The sequence below is a fragment of the Pelecanus crispus genome, chromosome 9 (assembly GCF_030463565.1).
Source record: "Pelecanus crispus isolate bPelCri1 chromosome 9, bPelCri1.pri, whole genome shotgun sequence".
NCBI lineage: Eukaryota > Metazoa > Chordata > Aves > Pelecaniformes > Pelecanidae > Pelecanus > Pelecanus crispus.
The window spans coordinates 944,924-967,609 of NC_134651.1; the positions used below are offsets into that span (position 1 = coordinate 944,924).

Consider the following 22,686-nt stretch of genomic DNA (forward strand, 5'->3'; position numbering starts at 1 on the left):
TGCAGCAGTGCCCGCGCTGCTGCTCCCCGGCTGCCACCCACGCACCGCTCCTGCCCTGTGCCGTACCCGCCGCAGGCAGCCGGCTCCTGCCGAGCGCTGCCCCGGGCCAGGAGCTGCTCTGCGGCTTTGCAAAGGCTGGCGGTGACCGGTGAAGCCGGGGGGGGGGATAGCCTTTCCCTCCCTGGGTTGAACAAGGGCCGTTTCTAGCAAGTTCTGCAGCGCGCAGCAAGCTCTGGCTCTGCAGGGCTTTGGGCGGAAGGGCTGTCGCTTGCGCGGGACGCCCGGCGATGGTGGCAGCCGCAGCAGAAACAACAAAATTGGGTCTAAGCGTCTCTGGTCAGCGAGGCTGGCCGTGCTGCAGGCGCTGCCAGCAGCGTGCCGGAGGCAGTGGCGGCCGGGCAGCTGTTATCTGCGGCTCGCAGCAGGAAGGGAGCCCCGGGGGCACCGCCCCAACCATCGCCCCATTTCCAGGGACTGCGGGCAGTGGCCTGAGCCCGGCCCCCCGCCAGATGCCCACGGGCAGATTGGCGGGCGGCAGCGGAGACGTCTTCAACCGGCGCGTTTCAAAACGCGCGTTTCTGCCTGAGCCGCGAGCTTCCGCGGCAGCGAGCCACGCTGCAAGTCGAGATGTGGCTGCAATGCAAAAGCACTTCCCCTTGCATCTCTTTTTTTATTAGCTGAAAGTAATTTTTGCTTCTTTAAGAAAATACATATGCAAACCACAGCCTGTAACCATGGTTACTGCTGTATGCTACTGCAAATAGCTTATTTCACATCCTTAGACCTATAGGGTTTGGAAAGCGTAATTCTTCTGGCCTTTCACCGTTTCCCCTCTCGCTAGGCCACCATCCTGCTGTTGCAAAAAAAAGCATGTTGTAATTAGCCCTGCGCGCTGCTGGAGGAGGCGGTGGCTGCGCTGCCAGAGCGCTGCAGCACGCGCCAACGCGCCCCGCGCATCGGCCCCCCAGGTAAGAATTACGCTTTTTTACCCTGCTTCGTGGCCCTTGGTGGCCGTGCAAATTCGCAGCAGAATAGTTTGGTGGGACACGGTAAGTTGTTCAGAAAGCTAAATTGGTTTATTACGTCCGCATTTCATTGCGCCTACTTTGGCATATAGGTCTTGCTCTCTTGAGATAAGTTAGGGAAGATTTAAAGAGTAGGTTAAAGAAGCGAGCGCTAGATGGAAGTTTTTGTTACGCAAAGTTTAAGTAGCAAAACTGCAGTTCGTAAGAGTATTAAAAGTAGCGGTCAGCTTCCAAAGCAGACCCTTCCTGGCGCTTGCCGGGGGTGCAGCGGGACCCCCGTGGTGCGGAGCTGCCCCGGGACCCCGCGCGAGCCCCGACCCGCTCCCAGGAATACGCGGGACAAACCCGGCGCGGGAGCCGGCTGCAGCAGCAGCAGCGGATGCGTTGTTCTCTTGCCTTCTGCTTTGCTATCGTTTTGCCAGTTGATCTCCTGCGGCGCTTGCTCCGCTGCAAAAGTTGAGAGAAAAATTTTCCCGTGCTTTCACGAGCCCCCTGAGCTGGTCTAACATTCCTTCTCTGGTGCTGGTGGAGGCCGGGCGGGATGCCGGTGCTGAGGCACCGCCGCCATCGCTGCGCTGCGTTCGGGCGTGTTTCGCAATGGGGGCCGAGCGCTGCTCCCCCCGCGCAGGGGTCCCCTCCAGCCCTGGCCGAGGCGGGTGGGCGCCCGTCCCCGGAGCATCGCTCCCCGGCCCCGCTCCGGCTCCCCCGGCGTTGGTAAAGCCCGCAAGAAATTCAAATGACATTAATCCCCAGACGGTGAACCCTCAGCTTCCTGCCATGAACCGTGTTGCTGCCGGTGAGTGTCCCACCAGTTTTCCGTGATTAAATACTATGGTGGATGGCAGGCGGGGTCCGCCCGGACCGAGGGTCCGTGCTGCTCCCCATGGAGGTTAAAGTGGAGCCAGTGGGGCTCCAGCACCAACTGCAGAGCAATAAAGAAATCGTCTTTACAGAGAACGCAAAGGACGTAGCATATATCGTAATTATTCGCTGTGAAATGAACAGTGTGGATTTTGCTCATTTATATGCTTGTAGACTAGGAGAGATTTTTAAACACTACTTTTAACAAAAATATTTTCACTTGATATAGTTGCAGGAGGCTTTAAAATAAAAGGACAATACAGTGGAAGGGCCAAGTCTGCAATTTGTACATTATCTTTACTAAAATGCACATGCAGATAATATCATTAAGACAGGGGAAAAAAAAAAAAATTAGCACTGTAGTGTGAAAGCGATGGCCTCCATGTTGCTGTGAAGCAGAAGCGGAAGTTCGTTACTGCAGAAGTTGCATTGTGTTAGAAGAGATGTGATGATTGCTTTCTTTATCGGCAAGACTGAAATTTAATGTCTGACATTTTCAAGGAACTTGAGTTTCATGAGTGTCAAACAAGTAACGGCCTAAGGAAGCGAACAGCTTCTCCAGGATCGTAATTGTGTTTAGTCTGCGTTTGCAGTAACTTGTGTATCTGCCTTTAATCAAGGCCAGGAAAAAAAAAAAAAGGAAAATTAGAGTACAAGCTTTATTTTGTGACTCTTGTATTCCAGCTATTTGGCATGATAAAATGAAGCCACAAGGCGTATTTCAAGCTAGATGGATTTGCACGTGGTTTTTACTTACCTGTTGAGCAGACAGGGGTCCGGCAGCCCCCAGCACCCCTCGCGGGTGGGCGTTCTGCAGCCGGCATGCAGCGGAGAGCAGCCCGGTGCCACCGCCGTCGCTGTGCGGAGCGGAGCGGGGGGCAGGCCGCTAAGGAGGCTGCGGGGCTCCTCACGCAGTTAGCCTTGAAGTGCTACGTTGCTGTAAATATTCAGGAGAGAAGCTTTGCTTTCGGGCGCGTGGCTGGAAGCGCCTGTGCGGCCGAACAAAGCTTTCTGCGCCCGTTCTGGCCGGGGTGCTGCGGGCGCCGGCGCGGTGCAGCGCAGGCGGGGAGCGCGCCGGGGCACCGGGCAGCGCTGACGGTTCGTCCCGGCTGCTCTCGCCCAGCGCCAGCGACGCCGCTGGCTGGAGTCCAGGGACTTCTGCAGCTAGTTCCGAATTAAATTAGGTCCTTAACTGACTTCTCTTTTTTGTTCTTCTTCAGCAAAACATTCCTGTTCGATTTACAGTCGTACTCGAGCAGGAGCCGGGGTTTGAAGCAGAGCGCTGGTGCAAGCCGAGCTGGAGGCGTTGGTGCTCGCCGGCTGGGCGCACGTCGGGTTGTGCCCCTCCAGGCGCGTACGCCGGCCCGCCTATAGGCACCAGGCCTCCATAGGGCCCCCGCGGCTGCATGGGGAGGCAGCAGCCTGCCAGGGTGGCTGCTTTTATGCAGTCATGATTGAAAAACGGCTGCCGAGTTGGCGCTTCAAGTAGCCGTGGTTTGTGCATCACGGGTTACCTTCTCCCGCCCATACCGAATGTCTTAAGAAACAGATCTCTGAGGGAGGGCTAGAAATGAGCTATAGGGCATCCATAATATAAGGTCCTTAATTCTGCAGACTGAAGTCATCTTTCAGAGAATTTCTCTCATTTGCAATGACAAAGGGAAGATCTAAATACATTTTCACCTTATGTCCCTAATGCCACGCCTGTTACGGGACGACCCATCACTCGGAGTTTTCGCTTTAAACTCTTCCCTTCAGGTCATTTTGAAGCAGGGGCTGAAGCGGGAAGCGCTTTTGTTCTGCTTGAGGCGTCGCTGCGAAGAGGATGCCCACGGCCATCCTCACGCGCGGCCCCCGGGACGCATCCGTGTCCCCCCGCTGTGCTTGCGGGGCTTCCAGCGGCCTGGGCTGGGTCGCCGCCGGCCCCGCAGCCTTCCTCCACGGGTTCCGGAGGGAAGGGCGGGCAACCGTTGCACAATTTTCGGAGGTCAGACTCTTGCTTCACTTGCGCGAGGGCTGCGTTAGCTCAGCCAAGAGAGTTCCTCTTTTTTTGCTGCAGTTGTAATAGCACATAGTGACTCTAAAACATAAAATGTCTCTCAAAAGACTTTCTCTGTACGCAACGTGTTTCTTTTTTTCCCTTGTCTCCGAATTGATGTCTTTTTGTTTGAATGGCATATGAAGCTAAGTGTACGACACATTTCTTTGCTGGAAGATAATTAGTCCATTGTCTCGTTTGGTATCCCAGATGGTAACGATCGTTATCAGATGATAATCTGGGAGACCCCCCGATCTGCGATTTCCTTACGGTTTCCTCTCTACCGCGCCCTGCCTGGTCGTCTTGTTACCGCAGAGCTTGTGCTGGCATCTGTGCTCTAGGGTTTAACCCCCTGTCACCTACATAAACCCACGTGCAATGGAATACGTTCACTTTGCAGGATACAGTGAGAAATGGCAGCACAGATGAACAGGCCATAAACCCAAGGATAAGGCAAGCCGGCCCTGCACCCTGCCAAGGACGGGACGTGTCCGAGCGGGGCTCCCAGCAGGAGCCAGCGCCAGCAGGAACGCCCGGCGGTGGCGGCTCCCTGGCAGGGCTGCTGCCATGGCAGGCAGCAAGCGCCGAAGCCGGCAGGCAGGTCGCTGGGTGCCGTCACGTGAAAATGGACGTGATGGGAAAATGAAACTAAATAAACCTAATTACCAGTGCAACCAAATAACGGCTGCAGAGCTAGGCCCTTTAAACCGGGGCTGGAGGGGGCTGGGTAGGGAGCTGCCATTCCAGCTGTGCAGGGAGCTGCCATTCCAGCTGTGAGCATCTGGGTGCCCCCGTACCCGCGCTGCCGAGGCAGGACAAGCAGGCACAGTTTGGACCCCAGCTATTTTTTAAAGCTAGCTCTGTGTATAGAAAAGATCATTTGTGCAGTCGCTGGCCTACTGAAGTCATTTGAGAGAAATCTGGGCAGCGAGGAGTTTGTGCAGAAAACTTCGCTGACCGGAACAACTGCTTTGACAATGCCCAGCGTACTGATGTAAGCATACAGAAAGGAAACAGCCTCACGTATTTCTTTGTGATAGAACAGAAACAGGAAGAGAAACAAATGATCCATTACAATATTTGTTCCCAGCGACTATCAAGGCGTGTGCAACCGATGCTGATGTTATCTGAGGGGTACGTCTGTACCGCTGCTGCTTTATGTAACGACAGGCAAAGGCATGTATGTCAGGCAAATATAAAAATACGACGGGATACCAATCGTCGTTAATTTTTTACTGATCTGGATTAAACTTCTTTGAAACAGAAGTGTAAATTCATGGCATATTTTCCTGAAAGAAAAAGGAGCATTTCCTTATGCCCTTTCAGTCTCCGGGTTCTCTAAAAAAGCCAAACCAGAAAATACCAGGCATCCAAGGCATCCCGTTTCTCATACGGGTTCAGAAGTGCCGTGCGGTCTGTTGCGGGCTGTGATTAGAGCATGCAAAAAGAAAAGTTGATTATATTAATGCCAGGCTGTATAATAGGACAAAAAGCCTTAAGAAGGAAAGAGCTGGAGTTCCGATCTCTTGAGCGGGTAATACTATTTGTCTCCCAAAGTGAAGCGAGGAATGATTCATTAAAGCTGAAAAGCGCGTTAGCACCTCACTTCACAAAACATAACTCTTTGCTCAGTTCGGCCCCAAGTATGGATCAGGGAAAAAGGCAAATTTAAAGGCAAAATTATTCTAGTCTGCGAGCCTAACACATTTCAAAGCAAACAGCAAAGTGGTTTGGCTTATTTTGTTAGGGATTGAAGGATGTGGTGGATGTAATTGTGAGCGATCATTTTAAATTTCAGAAGTCAACAGCAGCTCAGTATCTATAAATGAATAAAAGTAGCATTCAATTGCAGCGGAGATGCCACTTTAGTACTGATTTTTTTTCATTTGTAAGGTAAAAATAAACATATTCTGGAACAACTGAATATGGGTAACAAGCGATGCTCAGAATTATAAAGACAAATTACAAGATTTGGGGGGAAAAGACAATCACGAGAGGGAGAAGGTGGGAAGACAAAGTTCTTGCAGAACTGCAGCCTCCAGGGTGTTTGGTAGCAAGAATAGAGTTGGAACAAGGTGTCTCCGTTGACAGAGATGTTTAACACAAGCAAGTTACACACCTGATACTGGAGATAAAGCCTTTGTCTTGTTCTTTGTCTTCCTTGATGTCGATGTGCCTTGTAGTTTCCTTACAGTCTGCTGTTCATGTTGACTGGGAATGAACAGCAGCCTCACAGTTTAAAAAAAAAATACAAGGCATGGGAGTCCCAGCCTGCGGAAACAGAGACAGGCTGAAATTAAACCACGTCTGAAAATGGGAGCCTGCTCGGGGGGGAGGGAGGCCATGTGTTTATTTTCTGGCAACAGGGCACCACTGCACGACCGCTGCTTGTCACAGCATCCAGCCCCAAGCGCTGCTGCAGCCACCGTGCGCTTCCAGTCGAGAGAATCCGGTGCGGTAGAGTAACATTGAAAATAGTAAAGAATAGAGGGATCGGAATTCAGAATAAAGTCACCAAGGAGTGTAAGGTGTAAAGGACAGAGGCGTTCGGAGTATCCGGTTTCCGCGCAAAAGGAGGCGAGCAGGAAGAGAGACACGGGGCCCGGGACACCCCGAGCAGCGCGTGCCCCGGTGTTAAGTCAGCCCCTTCGGTGAAGCTGGACTGGGGCACTGGCCTGAGCTGTTAGGGAGCTCGAAGGGAGATCAGACCACATTTGAGAACTGAACCATGGAAAAGCCTTCTGCAGCTTCTTGTGTTTTAATTTCTGAGGTGTGTGGTACCCAGCCCCTTGCAGCAGCCCTTGAACCCCTCGCTGTGCATGCCCCCCGTGCCGCAGTCCCTGCCGGTGAAGGACCGACGCTTAACAGCTACAGGACTTGAGAAAAAAATTGCCTCCTTATAGACATGAGGATGTCTTTTTGGCATGGGGCAGCAGAACTCATCTATAGCATTCACGCCCTTTCTCTCCGTGAACACTCATTTACTTGATGGCTCTTAATTTTCACAAGCGAAGTGAGGAGAAAGCTCTGTGGAGGTGGGGCTGCGAGCGTGGGACGTGTCCATTTGATAGCGCTTTCCAAACCCACGAGCAGCTAAAGCCTCTGTGGAAGTTCCCCGCTGTCATTCCCGCGGAGAGGCGGGAGCCAGCAGCCGTGGGCGGCCGCGCCGGTCATCCGGCAACCCGCCGCCGGCGTACCCACGGGCCGGGCATCAGCCTGGGCTCCGGCACCCGTGGGAGCTGCTCGGGCAGAGGGGGAAGCGGGGATTTCCTTGTCTTGACTAATTGGCCTACCGCTACGGTTAGTGACAGGGACCAGGGAGGCATGGAAACGCTGGAGCGCTCGCCGTAAGGTAACAGTTCTCCGAATTGTTCCCTATGGAAGAAAACAGAAATTGAAATGAAAAGTTTAAGGGAAAAGAGAATAACTGAGTTTTTTCGAAAACGTATGTGTATATGCATCGAAATGTAGTCAGCCTTATCAATAAACAGTTGCTTCATACAATATAGTACTTTGAAAATAAAATACTAAGCAAAAGGTCTCCTGGAATCACTGCAAATATTTGTAGGCTTTGGGTGTCAGTTTGGCTAAGACATGACTGCTGCCTTGATATCAAAAGCAAAGTCAGGGAATCCTGCCACTGATTTTATTAAAATAGTAAAATACAGAGAACTGAAAAACATAGTTTTCAAAGACACGGGAATCTTTTATGGCAAATGGCAAAAAAAAAAAAAGAAGAGAATTAACAATGTAAGAGGTATATTGTGAGCCTCGGGGATGGAACAGACTGCACACTTGAAAAGAGAAGTATAGATCAAAAAGAGTAAACCTCGGCAGGGTCAGAGGAAGAAAGAGCTGGAAGAAGGACCACAAAAGGTCACTTAATCCATTCCCTCGCCCCAGGCGGGATGGAGTGTACCTAAATCACTCCTCCAGACAAGTGTCTAACCTTGATTTAGTACCCTGGTCTGTCCTTTTTTCCCCTCTAAGTCCAGCCTGAACCTCTCTCGCTGCAGTTTAAACCCATCTTCTTGTCGTCACCACCATAAATACAGACAAGATTGTTCCCTGCTCTTTATAGTGCCCTTAAATCTTGGAAGATCATTGCTCCGCTTCCTCCAGTCTTGGCATTGGCGGGCTGTTTCCAGTTCTTTCCATCCTTTCATCCCCACCACCCGCTCCGGAGCTCCCGTCCCGCTCTCCGCACCCTGGCGGGCTGGCAGCGATGGGACCGGGCCCCGCGTGTCCGCCGGCGCGCACGCCCGGCCCGGCAGCCCGCCTGCCTCTCTGCGTGCTCAGGCGTTCGCCCTTCTCCTTTTCCGCCCCTTGGGTTGGCGCCGGGCTGGTTTGTTGGGACTCCTTCGCGCGCGGCCCTAGACGCGAGCGTCCCGGCGAGGGACGCGTTCCCGGCGCGCCTGGCTGCGTCAGGGCAGCTCTGCCTGCACCGGTGCCGTCGGCGTCGCCGGCGTGGCGGGACCCGCACCCGCGACGCTCAGCAGAGCAGAAGCGTCGCCTCGGCGATGGGCGCGCTGGTCTCCACGGGACAAGGCCGCGTCGGGGCCCGGGGAGGCTCGGAGCGGCGCCCGGCCGTCGCGGTGGGTGACGGCCACCTGCTGTGGCCCCGGCGTGCGCGGGGGCGCGTGGGGACCCCCCTGCCCGGGCCGGCGGGGGCAGCCGGAGCCCGGGGGCAGCCGCCAGCCCGCGGGCTGGGCTCGCCGGGACCCCGCGGGCACAAGCCACCGGTTTGCGGCGCGCTGCGTTTGCCAAGCAGCGGGAAGGGGCCGAGCGCGCGGTCTTTTTGCCCGCTCTGGGAAGGGGAGCAGGACTATGGCCGCGCTGGAGGGAAGGCATTGTTTTGGAGGGGGCTGCTGCAAACAGCCCTACGCCGACGGACAGCGCAGTTTGAGGGCACGCTGGCGGGCCGGTGGCGGCAACCGAGCGGCGAGCGGCGCTGGGCTGTTTTGCCGGAGACATTTTCCACTCGCTTCCCTCCCCCTGCTCGGCTTTTTTGATTTTTTTTTTTTTTTTTTTTCCTTCTTTCCTCCGAAACCGGAGGCGGCGGCGGGGCCGGGCACGCGTGCTGGGGCCCGGGCACCGTGAGTCATGAGGCGGCGGGCCGCGCCGCCGCGGGGAGGATGAGGGAGGCCCGGCCCCGGGGGAGGGCAGCCCGCCACGCCGCCGCTCTGCGCCTTCTCCTCCGCGCCGCGCCGCCCGGAGCCCGGAGCCTGCGCCGGCCTTAGGTGAGCGCGGCCGGGGCCGGGGCCGGGGCTGCCCGCGGGGCCGGGGCTCCCCGCGGGGCCGCGCTTCCGGGCGGGGCGGGGGCGGCGGCGGAAGCCGGGGCCGGGGCCGGGAGCCCGGGCCGCCGCCGCCTCCCTCCCTCCCTCCTTCCCTCCCTCCCTCCGTGCCGCCCGCCGGCGCTGTCAGCATGCGTCCCTGACTGGGCCGTGCCGCCGCGGCCGCCACCGCCGTGCCCGGGCAGGGCCGCCGCCCGCCCGCCAGCATGCCAGAGGTGAGTGGCGGCGGGGGCGGCGGCAGGTGCCCGGGGGCCCGCTGCCCCCGGCGCGGCCCGGCCCGGCCCGGCCCGGCCCGGCCCGGCGGCCTCCCCTCCCTGCCCCGCCGGCCTGCCCTCCCCTCCCCTCCCTCCCTGCCTGCCCCGCCGGCCTGCCCTCCCCTCCCCTCCCCTCCCTGCCTGCCCCGCCGGCCTGCCCTCCCCTCCCCTCCCTGCCCCGCCGGCCTGCCCTCCCCTCCCCTCCCTCCCTGCCTGCCCCGCCGGCCTGCCCTCCCCTCCCCTCCCTGCCCCGCCGGCCTGCCCTCCCCTCCCCTCCCCTCCCTGCCTGCCCCGCCGGCCTGCCCTCCCCTCCCCTCCCCTCCCTGCCTGCCCCGCCGGCCTGCCCTCCCCTCCCCTCCCCTCCCTGCCTGCCCCGGCAGCCGCCTGCCCGCGGGGGAGGGCGGGGGTTGCGGCCGGGGGAGGCCGCGGCGCCTGAGGCGGCCCGGGCTGCCGTGAGGGGGGCGCGGGCGGGCCGGGGGGGGCCGGGGCTGCCCGGCGGTTTGGGCCGGGGGGGGCCGGGGCTGCCCGGCCGGAGCGGCGCGGCGGGGGTGGGGGTGCTGGGGGTGCTGGGGAAGAGGGGAGCTGGCAGGGCCGCCGCAGCGGGGGCTCAGTGCGGGGCGGCGGCTGGGGGGGCCTCGCCAGCCTGGCCGCGGGCACATGGCGGAGCGGGCCCAGCCCGGCCGGGGACGCGCTCGCCCGCCTGCCCCTGCTTTCCGGAGTTCCTAGACTAACAGCGTGGAAATAGAGCTTTTTTTTTTTTTTTTTTTTTTTTTTTTCCCCTTTTCCTTCCTTTTTAGAGAAAGTTCGTGAATTCAGAACTTTGTTTTGCATCCAGCGCCTGCGGACAAAATCAGTTTGTTGAGATGCGGGTATAGCGGAAGAGAAAAACGCAGGGATGTCGTCTGAGCGAAACGCTTGTTTTAGAAAAATACATAATTATTCGAGAAAGAAGTGATTTGGTGATTTATTTGGGGGGGGGGAATACATGCTGCAAAACAGGGCAGTAGCAGAAGGACACGGGTGACGAAGAAGTGGAGGTGGTGGAACTGCGCGAGAGCAGGTTTAACAAAGATGTAAGGGACAGCAGAGAGGCACGTAAATACCGAATAGCACCGCTGAACAAATAGCTGGGCTCTATCTTCCTTGGCACTATGGAAAAAAAGTTCTGGTGAAAAGACAAGGTGTTCCAAAGTGACAAGAAGGAAGTAATTTGCATAATGAATAATTAACCGGTGGTACTTACTACTGCAGGGGAAGTTTGAGGGTGAGAGCCTGAGGTCTGGCACTGGGAAGCGGTGACGGGTGGCGGGCTCCCGCCGGGGCGCATGGGCTCTGTCTGCTGTTGGTTGGTGCTGACCCTTGCCAGACCTGCTGACATGCCACAATATTACGACAATTTAAAGTACATAAAAGAGAAAGAAATTAAAGGCTTGGCATCCCCGGTTTCGCCGAACTGGGTGACAAAGCTGCCGTACGTGGAAGGTTGGGACGTAGCAGCGCAGAAAGCCGAGGCGTCGGGAGTCTCCGCTTGCGGCGCGGGCGGAGCTGGGAGCGCTGCCCGTCAGGTTTTCGGCGGAGCGGAGCATGCTGACGTCCGTCTGGAGGGGCCGGGGGTGCTGGCCGTACGCTGAGCTGAGCTCCGCAGTTGCAGCGTGTGCTTTTGCAATTTAAATTTTGTGAGGCCTGTGTCACTCTGCTTTCCTCAGCTCCCGTCGGATCGCTAGGGCGTTGTAAAATGGACTCGGACTTCCCTGGATTTAAAGGCCGGGCTTCTGAGCTGCAACGCTTCTTTAGGCTTAGCTGAAACAAAAGGTGTTTGAATAGAAGAGCGGTGGCCATGGCTGGACATTCTAAGCTTTATAACGTTAGTCTCCAGACTTGAGAAAATTTTGAAAACTTATTGCCCTGTAAGTTGTATGTATGAATGGACGGTAATCGTGAGCCTGCCTACGTTACGTGACACCCAATCGTACAGGCTTGTGCGGTCGTTATTTACTCGAGCTGCTGAGGACAGATACGCAGACAACAGATTTCTTCGTCTAATATGTGAGGGAGAAAGTGACAGGGCGTATTTATTGTCCCGTTTCCTTAAAGCCATCACTGGATTAAATTTATTTGGAACGGCAGGCAAGGGTCTGAGGCCAAGGATGCTTAGTTGTGCTACGAGGCGGTTGAATCAGTGGGCAAAATTGGGGCGTTATGCGAGCGAGTTGTAATTCGCTTGAGCCAGGGAGCAGTGTCAGAGCTGTCCTCTGAGAACTCCCCTCCGCTGCAGCGGAAGGTATGGTTTCCATACATTCCCTGCACAGTGCCGGCGTTCCCTGCGGTGGGAACAGCCTGTCTTTGTGATTTCTTTTCATTTACCCACAAAATCCTCCTTTATGCTCGCTGTCTCAGAAGTGTTGTGAAGCGCAGCTGTGCCACGTGCTGGGACGGCACGAGCTTCGTGTTTTTCTGAAAGCTGTGCTGCAAACACGGGAGATCGCCAGTCCGGATGTGTCCGACGGCTGCCTGCAGCTCGGACCCTCCTCGGCAGCTGTCTGACCGTGTTCTTCCCCCTCATGGCAGAGGTTGTTGGAGTTGTACATTGAGTAGATTAACAAGGCAATAGGTAGTGTCTCTCTTTAGGAGTATCAACAAAACAGTTCCGTTAGTGGAAGCAGAGAATTTTAATTTAAAATTCCTCTGGTATAGTATTATCTAATTGTGGAAGTAATCGTAATTCAGGATAGCCTTCGCTCAAAGGCTGTTCTGCAGGCAGTCAGGGCGCAGAAGGTGTTCTTCCAGCGACTCGCTGCAGCCGGCGTACGGCGTCGTGAGGGCTTTCGGCACAGTTCATCCTGGTGAGGCTTAGGAGATGGCGAAAGCGTGGTCCTAAGCGGGATGCTTGAGTGGGGGTTGGGAGGGTGCTGAGCAGGCTCCTGGAGTACCTCGCCACCGCAGCAGCCGCAGCACGGGCGCCTCGGAAAGGCTGGGGCTGCGGGCAGCGGCGGCGGCGTGCCTGGGGGGGCACGTAAAAATTTCAGGGGGGTTTTGCCGATTTTTGCTTTAGACCAGAAATGCTCCTAGTTCATTCTTCTTTGGGAAGTTCAACAGTGCAATCAGAAATAAGTAAGTGTGAATCTAGCTGCTTCAAGCCTTAACTGTAGACATTCCTTTTCAGTTTTGGAGAAAGGTTAATTTTGTTTTGCGTTTCTCCACCTCTTGAGTTCTACTACTTTGTTGCTTCACTAAACCTCAGATGCTGTTCATCATTTTCTGGTATTACTAGATACTGATTACCGAGTTTATCTACATTCCGCTTCCTATAGCGAGGCCAAGGATTGGATAAACTTAACGTTTTTGGACACCGCCATGACAAATGCCACACGCTGACAAGCATTTGAAAGTAGCAGGTGCTGCTGTTGCTTTCTTTTAAAACCTGTTTTGCATGGAGGTTTCTGGTGCTCGTCAGGTTTGCATGTCTCGGGAGCACTGAAAATGCTACCTTCCAAAATTTCCTAAGCACGGAAGATACTATTGAAAAGAATCTGTAATGCCATTCACTGCAGTCTGTCCTCCGAGGGGTTTTTAGAGGACTGGTAAATGTGCTGTTCTGTGGCCTTTGCGCGGCGTCCGAGCTGCATCGCTTTGCATCCCTGCATCGGGTGCGAATCGGACTGCCCCGAACGTGGAGCCCGTGTATATTGGAAACCTGGAAAATAAATCTGAAGTGCAGGAGACGGTGATGCATCACACCAAATGGCTGAAACAACCATTAAACAGTCAAAAGGGTGTTGCTCCACAGGGCCATTATTTTGGGTGCCCAGAGGAGACAGACCATTAAAGCTGCAATGGTTTTTACCATATTGTCCAGGATGGGTTATGTGGCCACAGTGAAGGTTCTTATGCATGTGGTGTAGATGAAGATCTCGTGGCCAGTTCAGATTAAAACATACGCTTTCCTCTCTGTTTTTATTTCATATAAGTACTTGTTTTATTCCGCTGCTTCAGATTTAATGCAGAGGTGGTAACGACACAGGAATGCCTGTAATTAGGAGGATGAGCCTTAGCACCTCTTGATGTCCAGAATAGAGGATGATTGCTACTTAGGAACCGCATGTATAAACTGCAACCATCATTTTTCTAACAGCACTAACACCGAGGAAGTCGCACGTGTTGGATTATAAAAGACGCCTTGCAGTAGCTATTCATTACCTTCAAAGGCTTAATATGTGTTTTCCTTTGCCTTGTGCACGCTTCAAATGCAAATGCTACGAAGAGGTGATTTTGCCATTAGCAAAGACTGGCTCATTAAGATAAAACTGCAAAAAAAAGTTCCGGTCCCTTTTGTTGTCATATTTTTACGATTTTTGTCCGTGCCGAGGATGACTTCGCTAACTATGAATATTTATCAAAGAATTCCTGCAACTGCTCCTGTCCAGAAGGAATTTTACTGTGGTTGTATTCTGTATCTTTTTATGACCGTTTTCCAGTATGAGCAAGGAAGGACACTAGTGTCAGCGATCAGGTGTTGCCTGAAGTGATCTGGCGTTGTGCTGTCGTTCGCTTGGAAGCGGTGGCAGAATAACCCTGCACGCAAGCGTGCCGGTGCTGCCAGCGGGCTGAGAGCTCTTCCGGAGCGCGAGCAAAGCTCGGGTGCTTAGATCCAGGATTTTGGTTAATGTGCTTTATACACCTAACAGCTGTAAGGTCTGGAATCTGGCTGGGTTTGATCGCTTCCCCCGGGACTCCTGTTCCACTCTCCCCTGCTGTTCCCAGCCCCGTGCAGGGCAGCGGGGCGGCAGGAGGGCCCGGGGCAGGCAGAGGCTCCGGGGCTTTCCTTTGCCTGCCTATTTGGTGGTCTCCGCTATTTGTGTTCCTTAGGGATTAGAGCAGTTGCCTGTGATTATTTTTTTTTTATTTCATTTTATTAACAATTATATATTGTAAACTTAGTTTCCCAAGTAATGCAGCAAAGTAAACAACATTTCCTTCCTACTACCCCATAATTATTTACCGAAAAGATAAACATGTGAATGGGTTTTCATTGCTATCCTCCGTGACATTTGGAGTCTGTTCTGCCGTGAATATGTGCAATTGTAATGCCCATTAGTGTCACTGAGAATTCAGAGCAATTAACGAGGAAAGGGACCATTAAAACTGTATTACAGTTGTATGAAACTTGAATACATCCCAAGATAAAGAAAATACACATTTAATGGAAGAAGTTGAGAGGTGAAGGTTTTGCAGATGGCATTCTGTAGTGGAGCGCGGTTCCGTGTAAGGATGTTCAGGCGAGCAGACGATGTCGCCCCTTCCCGTTCTACCTTCAGCAGTTTGCGCAGGGTGAACGTCTCGGTCATTGCTTCCTTTTGGAGAATAAAGCCAGTGACAAACGTTGTTTTACGCTGTTATGTGCGTTCAGAACCAGCAGTAAATTTTCCTGCTCTGAGGCTCGTCTGAAATTTCTTGCACAGCGTCAGTGGACGCGACAGGAGAGCGACAGCAGCAGCGCTGCGCTGGTGTAGGTCGACACACGCGAGGCTGCCCGTGCCCGTCGGGCTGTTTGGTGGCTGCGTCGGGGTCTGCTGGGTGCTGACACCAGGATGGAATCCAGCTACGTATCAGGAGAATTGCTTTTCCTCTGGGATCAGTTTTTTTTTTTTTTTTTTTTAAATGTCTGCTTGCTGTCAGCTACTATGCTGTGAAATAGTCCGTGTTTCAAATTACGTGCATATGATGCATTGTTACAAAAGAGTATTTTTATCCAAAATATCTTTGGTTTAGGTAGCTGGGAAAACTCTCTTTTAATGTACTATAAAGAAAAAAGTCAAGGTTTGCAGTAGATGTAATCTGTCCTCACTAAAGTCCAACTTAATTTCTCACTAAATGCAGCTTGAATTTTCAATGGGATGCTATTTGGTGTTAATTAGAAATAGCAGCAGCAGTTTATAAGGTAAAAGTATACTTCTGTCACTGGGATGCTAAATAGCGCGCTCAGAGTTCATTTTCGTTTGAATCTACAGATTGCACAGGAAAACCGAGGAAGCCAGGACCGAGCAACCCAGAACTGGCTGCGAGTTTTGCGTAGCCAGCCTGTCATTGCCACGAGCCGAGCGCATCGTCGGCATTAACCCAGCGCGGGGGCTCGGGCAGCGCTGCGCGGCCCGCGTGCCGGCTCAGCCCCCCGGCTCCCCGCGTCTTTGCGCGGCCCCGCTCCCCCCCGGAGCTGCCGGCCGCTGCTGGCAAGGAGCCTCGGGGAGAGGCGGCTTCCAGCCCTTATTTGAGCACTGTCAGAAAGCGTGCAAGTGCCTCGGTTGCTCTTCGGACCTTACGCTTTCGGCAAATATGCCAAATATTTGTTTTCACAGGAAAATGTTTTGGGGCATAAATGTGCAAGCTGTATATTGGTGGCTGAATCGGAATGAATTTCAGCACAATAAAAAGAAATAAGTACTAGGCAGGTTAAAATATGTCTAGTCATTTGCCATTTTGAGAAGCGAGCTTTCACATAGCCCTCCGTTGCTAGCCCAGCTGTGTTTGACTCATTTTATCGGTTCTTTGTTTGAATTTACAGGTGGCAGTTTAAATTTCTACATATAGTCCAGCTTTTCCTATTGGAAGCATAACTTGCTGTCTGCTGCTCAGGGAGGCTGCTGTGTAAAAGGCATTTTTTTTTTTTCCACTTACGTGCTTGTCATTAATGTTACATTCAGAGTTGGTTCTTGCAAAAGCGCGTCAGTCCTGCTTGTGGGGGCGCAGAAAAAAATTAACAGAGCGCGCACTGAATTTTCCCCTTATCTCACTATACCACATTTTATATATCTTGTAGTGAGATGTTTTGTTTCTACGGTTTGAGACTTCGTGTTTCAGAAGATTAATAGACTTAGCAGCCCTGTTTGCTAAGCTTAGTGATGATAAATATGTAATAAGTCATGAGACGGTTGCAGATCATCTGGCAAGGCAAAATATGCCTTGGGCTTGAACTTGGAGCAGGTATTTTTTGGAGAGAAAAGTAAAATGTCGAAAGCATTATAAATAACACATCCTGACTTGGGTGGCTGTAAGTTCAGGTTTGCCCGAAGAGCCTGCGTGGGCAGCTCGGTTGACAGCGCCTGCATTCACCCTCTATGCAGATAGAGAGAACCAGCGTTTGTCGGGTGCACGGACGGTGTTTCACGCGGCGAGCGCGAGGCACGGAATCGTTCCTCCGGCCGAGCCCGGGCGAAGATGCCAGCGGTGCGGGCGGGAGGAGCGGAGGGCGGCGCGGTGCCGGACCCCGGGCTCCCGCAGCCGTCGCTGCCCGCGCTGCCTGGAGCGGCTCCGCGCGTTCCTGCTGCGCTGCTGGCTCTCCCGCGAGCGAGCCCGACTGCGAGCGGTGAGTAAGGCCTTGGGAACCCAGAGCATGTTTGGGCTCCGGGCCCAATCCTGCTTCCAGAGAAGTTAATGGGAATTTGTCCTTCTAAAAAAGGGAGAGCGATCCGAGCTTCTCGGCTCCGGTTCTGCAGGGCCCCCGCCGCTCCCCTCTCGGTATTCCCTGCACCGCCAGCTCCCCGTTTGCGCCGGAGGAGGCGGTCCACGGCCGAAGCCCACCGTGGGTCAGCCTGCAGCGGGGCGCGGGGACGGGAGCTCGCTCCCGAGACCGCCTTAGCTCTGCCGTTGCAGTGACGCTGCCTCTGCTGCAGTGACACCTACACAGTGTTCAAGGAGATAAGCTTTTCTTTTAAATTTAAGTAAATTGCCGTAGGATAAAATGAAGTTCGCTGCCTTAATTGGGTCTAGATGTACCCGAGGCCTCGAGCCTTTAAACTCCGCGCTCCCCGGCGGCACCGTGGAGGAGCGTGCAGGCTCCGGGAGCTCGCTGAACCAGGCAGATGTGTCAGGTTTTCCGAGCAGGTTGCCAAGCTGAAGGCAGCAGTAATTGGGCCTGGATTCACCGTAGAAAATACGGGTCTCTGCATGCGCAGGCGCCCGGGAGCCGGTGCTCCAGCATCTGCTGAGTTTGCTCGCAGAGGTGCAGGCGGGGTGGCGGCGGCCCTGGGGCTGGCTGTGCAGAGCCCCCGCCCTTCCTCCTCCTCGCCGATCCCCCAGGGTCGGTGCTCGCCGTCCCGACTGACCCTGGCTATTTCGGTGTTGCTCGTGCCATCTGGTTTCCATGGAAGGAAGGTCCTGTCAACTGCACATACTGATAAACATAGCATGATTTACTTGTGAGAAATAAACTCTAGTTTTCTGTGACTCTCTGAGGCTGGGGGGGGAAAAAAAAAAAAGAATCCAAACAAAAAAATGTTTCTTCCAGTGTTTGGAAGACTCTATTAGTGCCTGGGCAGCATTCTTGACTTCGTGTGATCACTTTTGTTTTTCACTGAAATCCATTCCATGTGTAATTCTATACGGGAATCCTTCAGTGCTCGATACGTAGGCAAAACTTAAACTGACTTTGAGACTTCTTTCACAAGCAGTGAAAAATCAAAGGTAGTGAGTCTGTGATACTGATAATGTAATTATGTGCTTTTCAGCTTTTTGATGTGTAACAGTTGAAAATGTTCTTCTGGGAGCGCAGACGCCGGCTGCTATGACTTAGCTTTGCAAACTGCTTAGAAGAAAGTCCCTGGGAAAATATCTTGCTTGCTGCTTATCAGCATTTTATTGAGCTCCTGCATTTATGTGCAAATATATTCCATAAATAAATCTTTAATGATACCATTTTTTGTGAAAAGTAGATGCAGCTCTGTTCAATTCTTCTAATTAAATACAGCTAATGGTGGCAACTAAAATACAAGAATTTGAACTTCTTTCACTCATTTTTCTGCATGACTGACAAAATTATTGCTTTGGGTTTGTTTGTTTTGTTTTCTACAACTTCTAAGCATTCCATCTTTAATCACCATTTTTATAAAACCTGCTTTTTCATAAATCTCTTCAGAAGCTATTTTCCAAATATTCCGTGTTTTTTGCATAAGACTAGAATTTTAAACTTTTGTACTCGGTATTTTTAAATGGCTTTTAGGGACAAGAGTGAGAATACAAGGAAAACGCTAGTCTTTTGAGCTTTATCCAAATTTCCTCCGCTGCATTGTTCAGTTCGGGTAGCTTGTACAGGTACATTAATGGAAAAGGGGACCCATGGAGGAGAACTCAAGTGGAGGATAGAGAGGAGTCTTCCATGTGAGAAATGCTGCGGGAAGGCAGATAAGAGTAGTGGAGGCAGACAGTTCGGATCAATGTTTTGGGCATTGCGCAAGCCTCTACCCTTGCTGTGCAGCGCTAAGGGCATTAACTGGGGCGGCGCTGGGGGGCTCGCAGGGGTGGGTGCGGAATCACTGGGTGCCCTTGCTTGAGGGCACGTGGCTCACCCCTTCGCTGTCTGCTTGGCCGGGGGACCTGCGCCGCGGCTCTTCTCTGGAAAGAAAATAGACAAGGGGCTGCAGAATTAGCGCTCAGCACGCGAGTGGCACCATTAAATGGGTGCGAGTGCTTTTTTGAGTTGGGTTTTCCTATGGCGTCGTTCTTCAAGCTGTTACGTTGCACCGTTTGAAAAATAGGAATGTTTAAAGTAGTGCTAATGACAGGGGTATAACCTGAGTCTTTTAGACACTTTAAAAATTGTCTAAAATCTCTGGTCCGCACCTGTGGTTCTTGGACATGTTTAGATTGGTGTTTTTATTCTGTCATAGCAGGCTTTTTGGGGAAAGTGATCCATTTTTACATCGCATGAATATATATAGAGGCCCTTTCTTCTGCAAGAAGAGTTAATGGAATTTGAAGGTTATGTGTTTTGTGATTTGGCACCGGTTGAGGATAAAAAGGTTGGGCTACAGAGCGAGCGAAAAGGACACAGTTTGCTTCTGCTTTCTCACGAAGGAGATTGTATCGGAGACCGGACCGCGAGCCTTGTGTGCAGGGCTTTGCCGGAGCCCTGCCTCGGCCTGACCTGGGCTGAGAGGGCGAGTCGCAGGCACGCGTTGTTGGAGCAAGAGCCATCCAGCGGCTACCGCAACATGAGACCACAAGGAGTACAAGGATGCAAGAGGGTAATGAAGGGTCTGCATTCCTTCTGCCTGAGACGTTCCGTGGTTGTTCCGTGGAAGATCGAGCTCAGAAATCGTTCAGATGGCTCAGCCATGCAACAGCTGTAAATAAAAACTTAGGATGGTAGTGGGTTACAACCCAGTCCATAACCCAGAAACAAAAATTATTAAAGATCTGACTGGTCGAGCTGGAAACTCCCCTGTAGCTACCGTTTGCGGCGATGCAGAAGGTGCCACCACGCTCACCGCGCCTTCCAGTGAGGCTGCTGGTTGCTCTTTTTTTCTTTTTAAGATGATAAGTTTAGCGAGCTCAGGTGGTAACAGCCTGCGGGTGATCTTGCATGCCTTTGCGGGTCACACCGATGGTGTCCCTGAAGCAGTTTTCGCTCGGTGGCCTCAGGACCCTGCGCCGGCTGGGGTTTCTGCTGCAGCGCTGTCCGCAGGGCTGCAGGCGTGACGGTGTGGCAGCTCCCTCCCGTATGAGCACAGACCTTCTGGAAGGGCCGCGTTCTGGGCGCTGAAGTAACCAGAAACCTCTTTTTCATCCTCCCCCATGTTCATCTTTGTTACCCACAGCAAAGGGCTAAAAGGGAGAGAAAAGTTGCATGCAAGCACGTACTGAAGCAGCGTTACACCAGCTGGGTCATTCAGACATCGGGGAGTCCACGAACAAAGCGAGTGTTAGCAAAATTCATCCCCCGAAGCCAGCTCTTGATATCATTCCCAGAGCCTGACTGCTCCCGGGAAATCGGAGAGCCCGATGTTGGGAAGGCTACAACGTAGGAGCTGCTTTTCCTTCCGACTAGTCGTAGCCTGCGGAGCTGGGGAGGAAGGCTCGCCTTCAGCCCTGCGCACGGCGCACCGCCGCAGCGGGAGGGTGTGCCGCCGGCTGCATCGCTGCCGTCTCGCGCGCTGGAACAGCCGTGCTCCCAAGTCCCTTCGTAACTCACCTCCGTCGGTCGTGGCGGCTCTTCTGGCTGAGGTGGTGTGCAGAAGCAGCTGTTCCGAACAGGGGCTGTTAGTGGGTTGTTTTGCATGATTATTGTTAGCTACGTAAGTCTCGCGGTTCAGGGATGAACAAGCATAACAATAAATTACAGCAAATACTGATTCTAAAAAGGGGTCTCAAAGACCTTTTTCACTTCTTTCCTAAAATAAGGCATAGTCATTCAGTTTTTATTGTTTCCTTTCAATACTGGAGGCTAATTTGGAGCTTTTCCTTGATGCCTGAAGACACGTGTATTTATTTAGCTCAGGTGAGATGGTTCACGATACAAAATTAATCACGCCAATAAGTGTTAATAAGTCTGTTAAGTATGTGTCACTGTGTGTGTCTGCTAAGTCAAGAAAAGCGTCTCCTAAACTTGATTAGTTTTGCTGTAAACAGAAGAATCATTTTGCTCTTACATTAGTGCGTAACAATTATCTCTGATACCTCGGGTGGTGACAGAGCATAGAGAGTTAAAAACCCCATTCTCTAGATTTAGATTCTTGCATAGATAAGGAAATTGGTTTAGATTCATTGTGTTTTCTGGTAAGTTGTATACGTTTTTACTATCCTGGAAGGATGTGACTGATAAATACAAATTAAATGTGAGGCCAGAATGTATTAAAACATAGAAAATGCTCTATTTGGGGCGTGAGATTCTTTGAGAAACAGAAAGCTTTGAACTGAAACGCAGTCAGCTTTAATCTCCTATCTCGCAACAGATGCTGCAGTAGTTTTCCAGCACCGTCGTTGCCTCGTGATCCACGTTCGCGGACTCGGCGGTTACACCCTCGCACGAAGCTGGCGATGCTTCGCTGCTCTGGCTGTCCCCGGCGCAGCAGTGCTGCGATTGTTGGAGGCTGGGGTGATTTCGGAGGCGCGGGTGCCCCGGGCCCTTACTCGGGAGGTGCTGCGTGCGGCGCGCTCGGCGGTGCCGGGGTGCCGGCTTGGCGCTGCCGTGGGTCTGGCCGGCGCGGTGCTGCTCTCCTTCGGTCCCTGCCGCATCAGCGACCCCGTTTTCACCCATTCCCATGCAATTTTCTCATCTTTGGAGAGAAGCACGTGATTGTCACAGCCTTGCCACGGCTCACCGTTACTGAGCTGAAGTGACCAGGGCATCGAAACCCGGGTTCTAACTTGCCGTCGAAAGCGGAAGCCTGTATAACGTGTTCCTCATTATCTGCCTTCGTGTCCCTTTTTGTTTGCCCTCAAGTCAGATGCAAGATGAAGCAATGCACGTAACCAGAACTTCTGACTGGCCTCGCTGGGAGCGTGCAGCAGGCAGTTAGTGGCAAGGTGCCCCACGCTGAATTTTGCTGAAGGTGCCCCGGTGCTCCCTGGCCGCCGCGGCGGTCGGCCGCTCCGCAGGGTGAGCAGGGGTGCGTGCCGGTGCAGGGGAGGGGGCCGACGTGCCGGTTCGGAGCAGACGGCGTGAACGGCCTTTTCTGTTGCTGGTCATTAAGTTCAGATTTAATCTCGCCCATTAATTTGACGTGTGCCAGGATGTGGTGGCTGCATCCAGACGCCTAGTTCGTAATTATTGGCGTAACAAAGCGATCATCGTGCGAACGGGCGAGGGCTTCGAGATCTGGAGTTTGGTGACAGAGGACGAATGCGGCGGGGGTGCCCGGACTGGGGCAAGTTAGCGAAGCTAAGCGGAGGAGCTTGTTGACTGGAGCAAATGCTATTAGTAATAAATTAATAATAATGTTAGTACTGACCGTGTATGTGCCGTAATCCATCTGGTGCTCACCAGAGCGGGCTCTCAAGACTCAATTTACCCCCTGCTGGGATCCAGCTGTTTCTGGGGAAGGAAAAAGCCAGCCTTTGCAACCATGGCCACGTGGCAGGTGCTTTAGGAAGGGAAGTGAGAAACGGTATGTCTGATTTTAAAATTGGGAACCTTTCTAGAGGTGACACGCAGATTTAATTTAGAACCTTAGTAGTAATAAGGTGCCGGTATATTTTCCCTTGTTATAAAGGGAATATACTGGTATATTATATATAATGAAATTAATATAAATATACTATTAAGGCATCTGACATGCAAGAAGCTAGGCTGGGTGTCTGCTGCATCTCACCCGAGTGAGAGCTCCTCCGGGTCACTTTTCCTCCCTGAAACCATCGGCATCAGCTGAATTCGATGTTAGAGGGAAGCAGTTCCTTCCCTTGCTGAGTCATGGGCATTGCTTTTTTCTGTAGTAGTTGTTATC

At 53.0% G+C, this 22,686-nt stretch overlaps 1 protein-coding gene across 8 annotated transcripts in view; it reads left to right on the plus strand.

Annotated features, from left to right (window-relative positions):
* Positions 1 to 920: 920 nt before the first annotated feature.
* Positions 921 to 22,686, plus strand: part of MBNL1 (muscleblind like splicing regulator 1) — a 115,598-nt gene continuing 93,832 nt past the window's right edge. For 3 of the 8 annotated variants that reach the window (XM_075716253.1, XM_075716243.1, XM_075716248.1), the window contains exon 1: positions 953 to 968. Coding sequence is in view for 1 of the 8 variants with exons in the window: in XM_075716250.1 (XP_075572365.1) it covers positions 9,425 to 9,433 (9 nt within the window). In the remaining 7 variants the exon portion in view is untranslated. Of the gene's footprint in view, positions 969 to 9,412; positions 9,434 to 22,686 lie in introns of those variants that run through there. The other 5 variants (XM_075716244.1, XM_075716252.1, XM_075716255.1 and 2 more) reach the window with 4 other exon arrangements.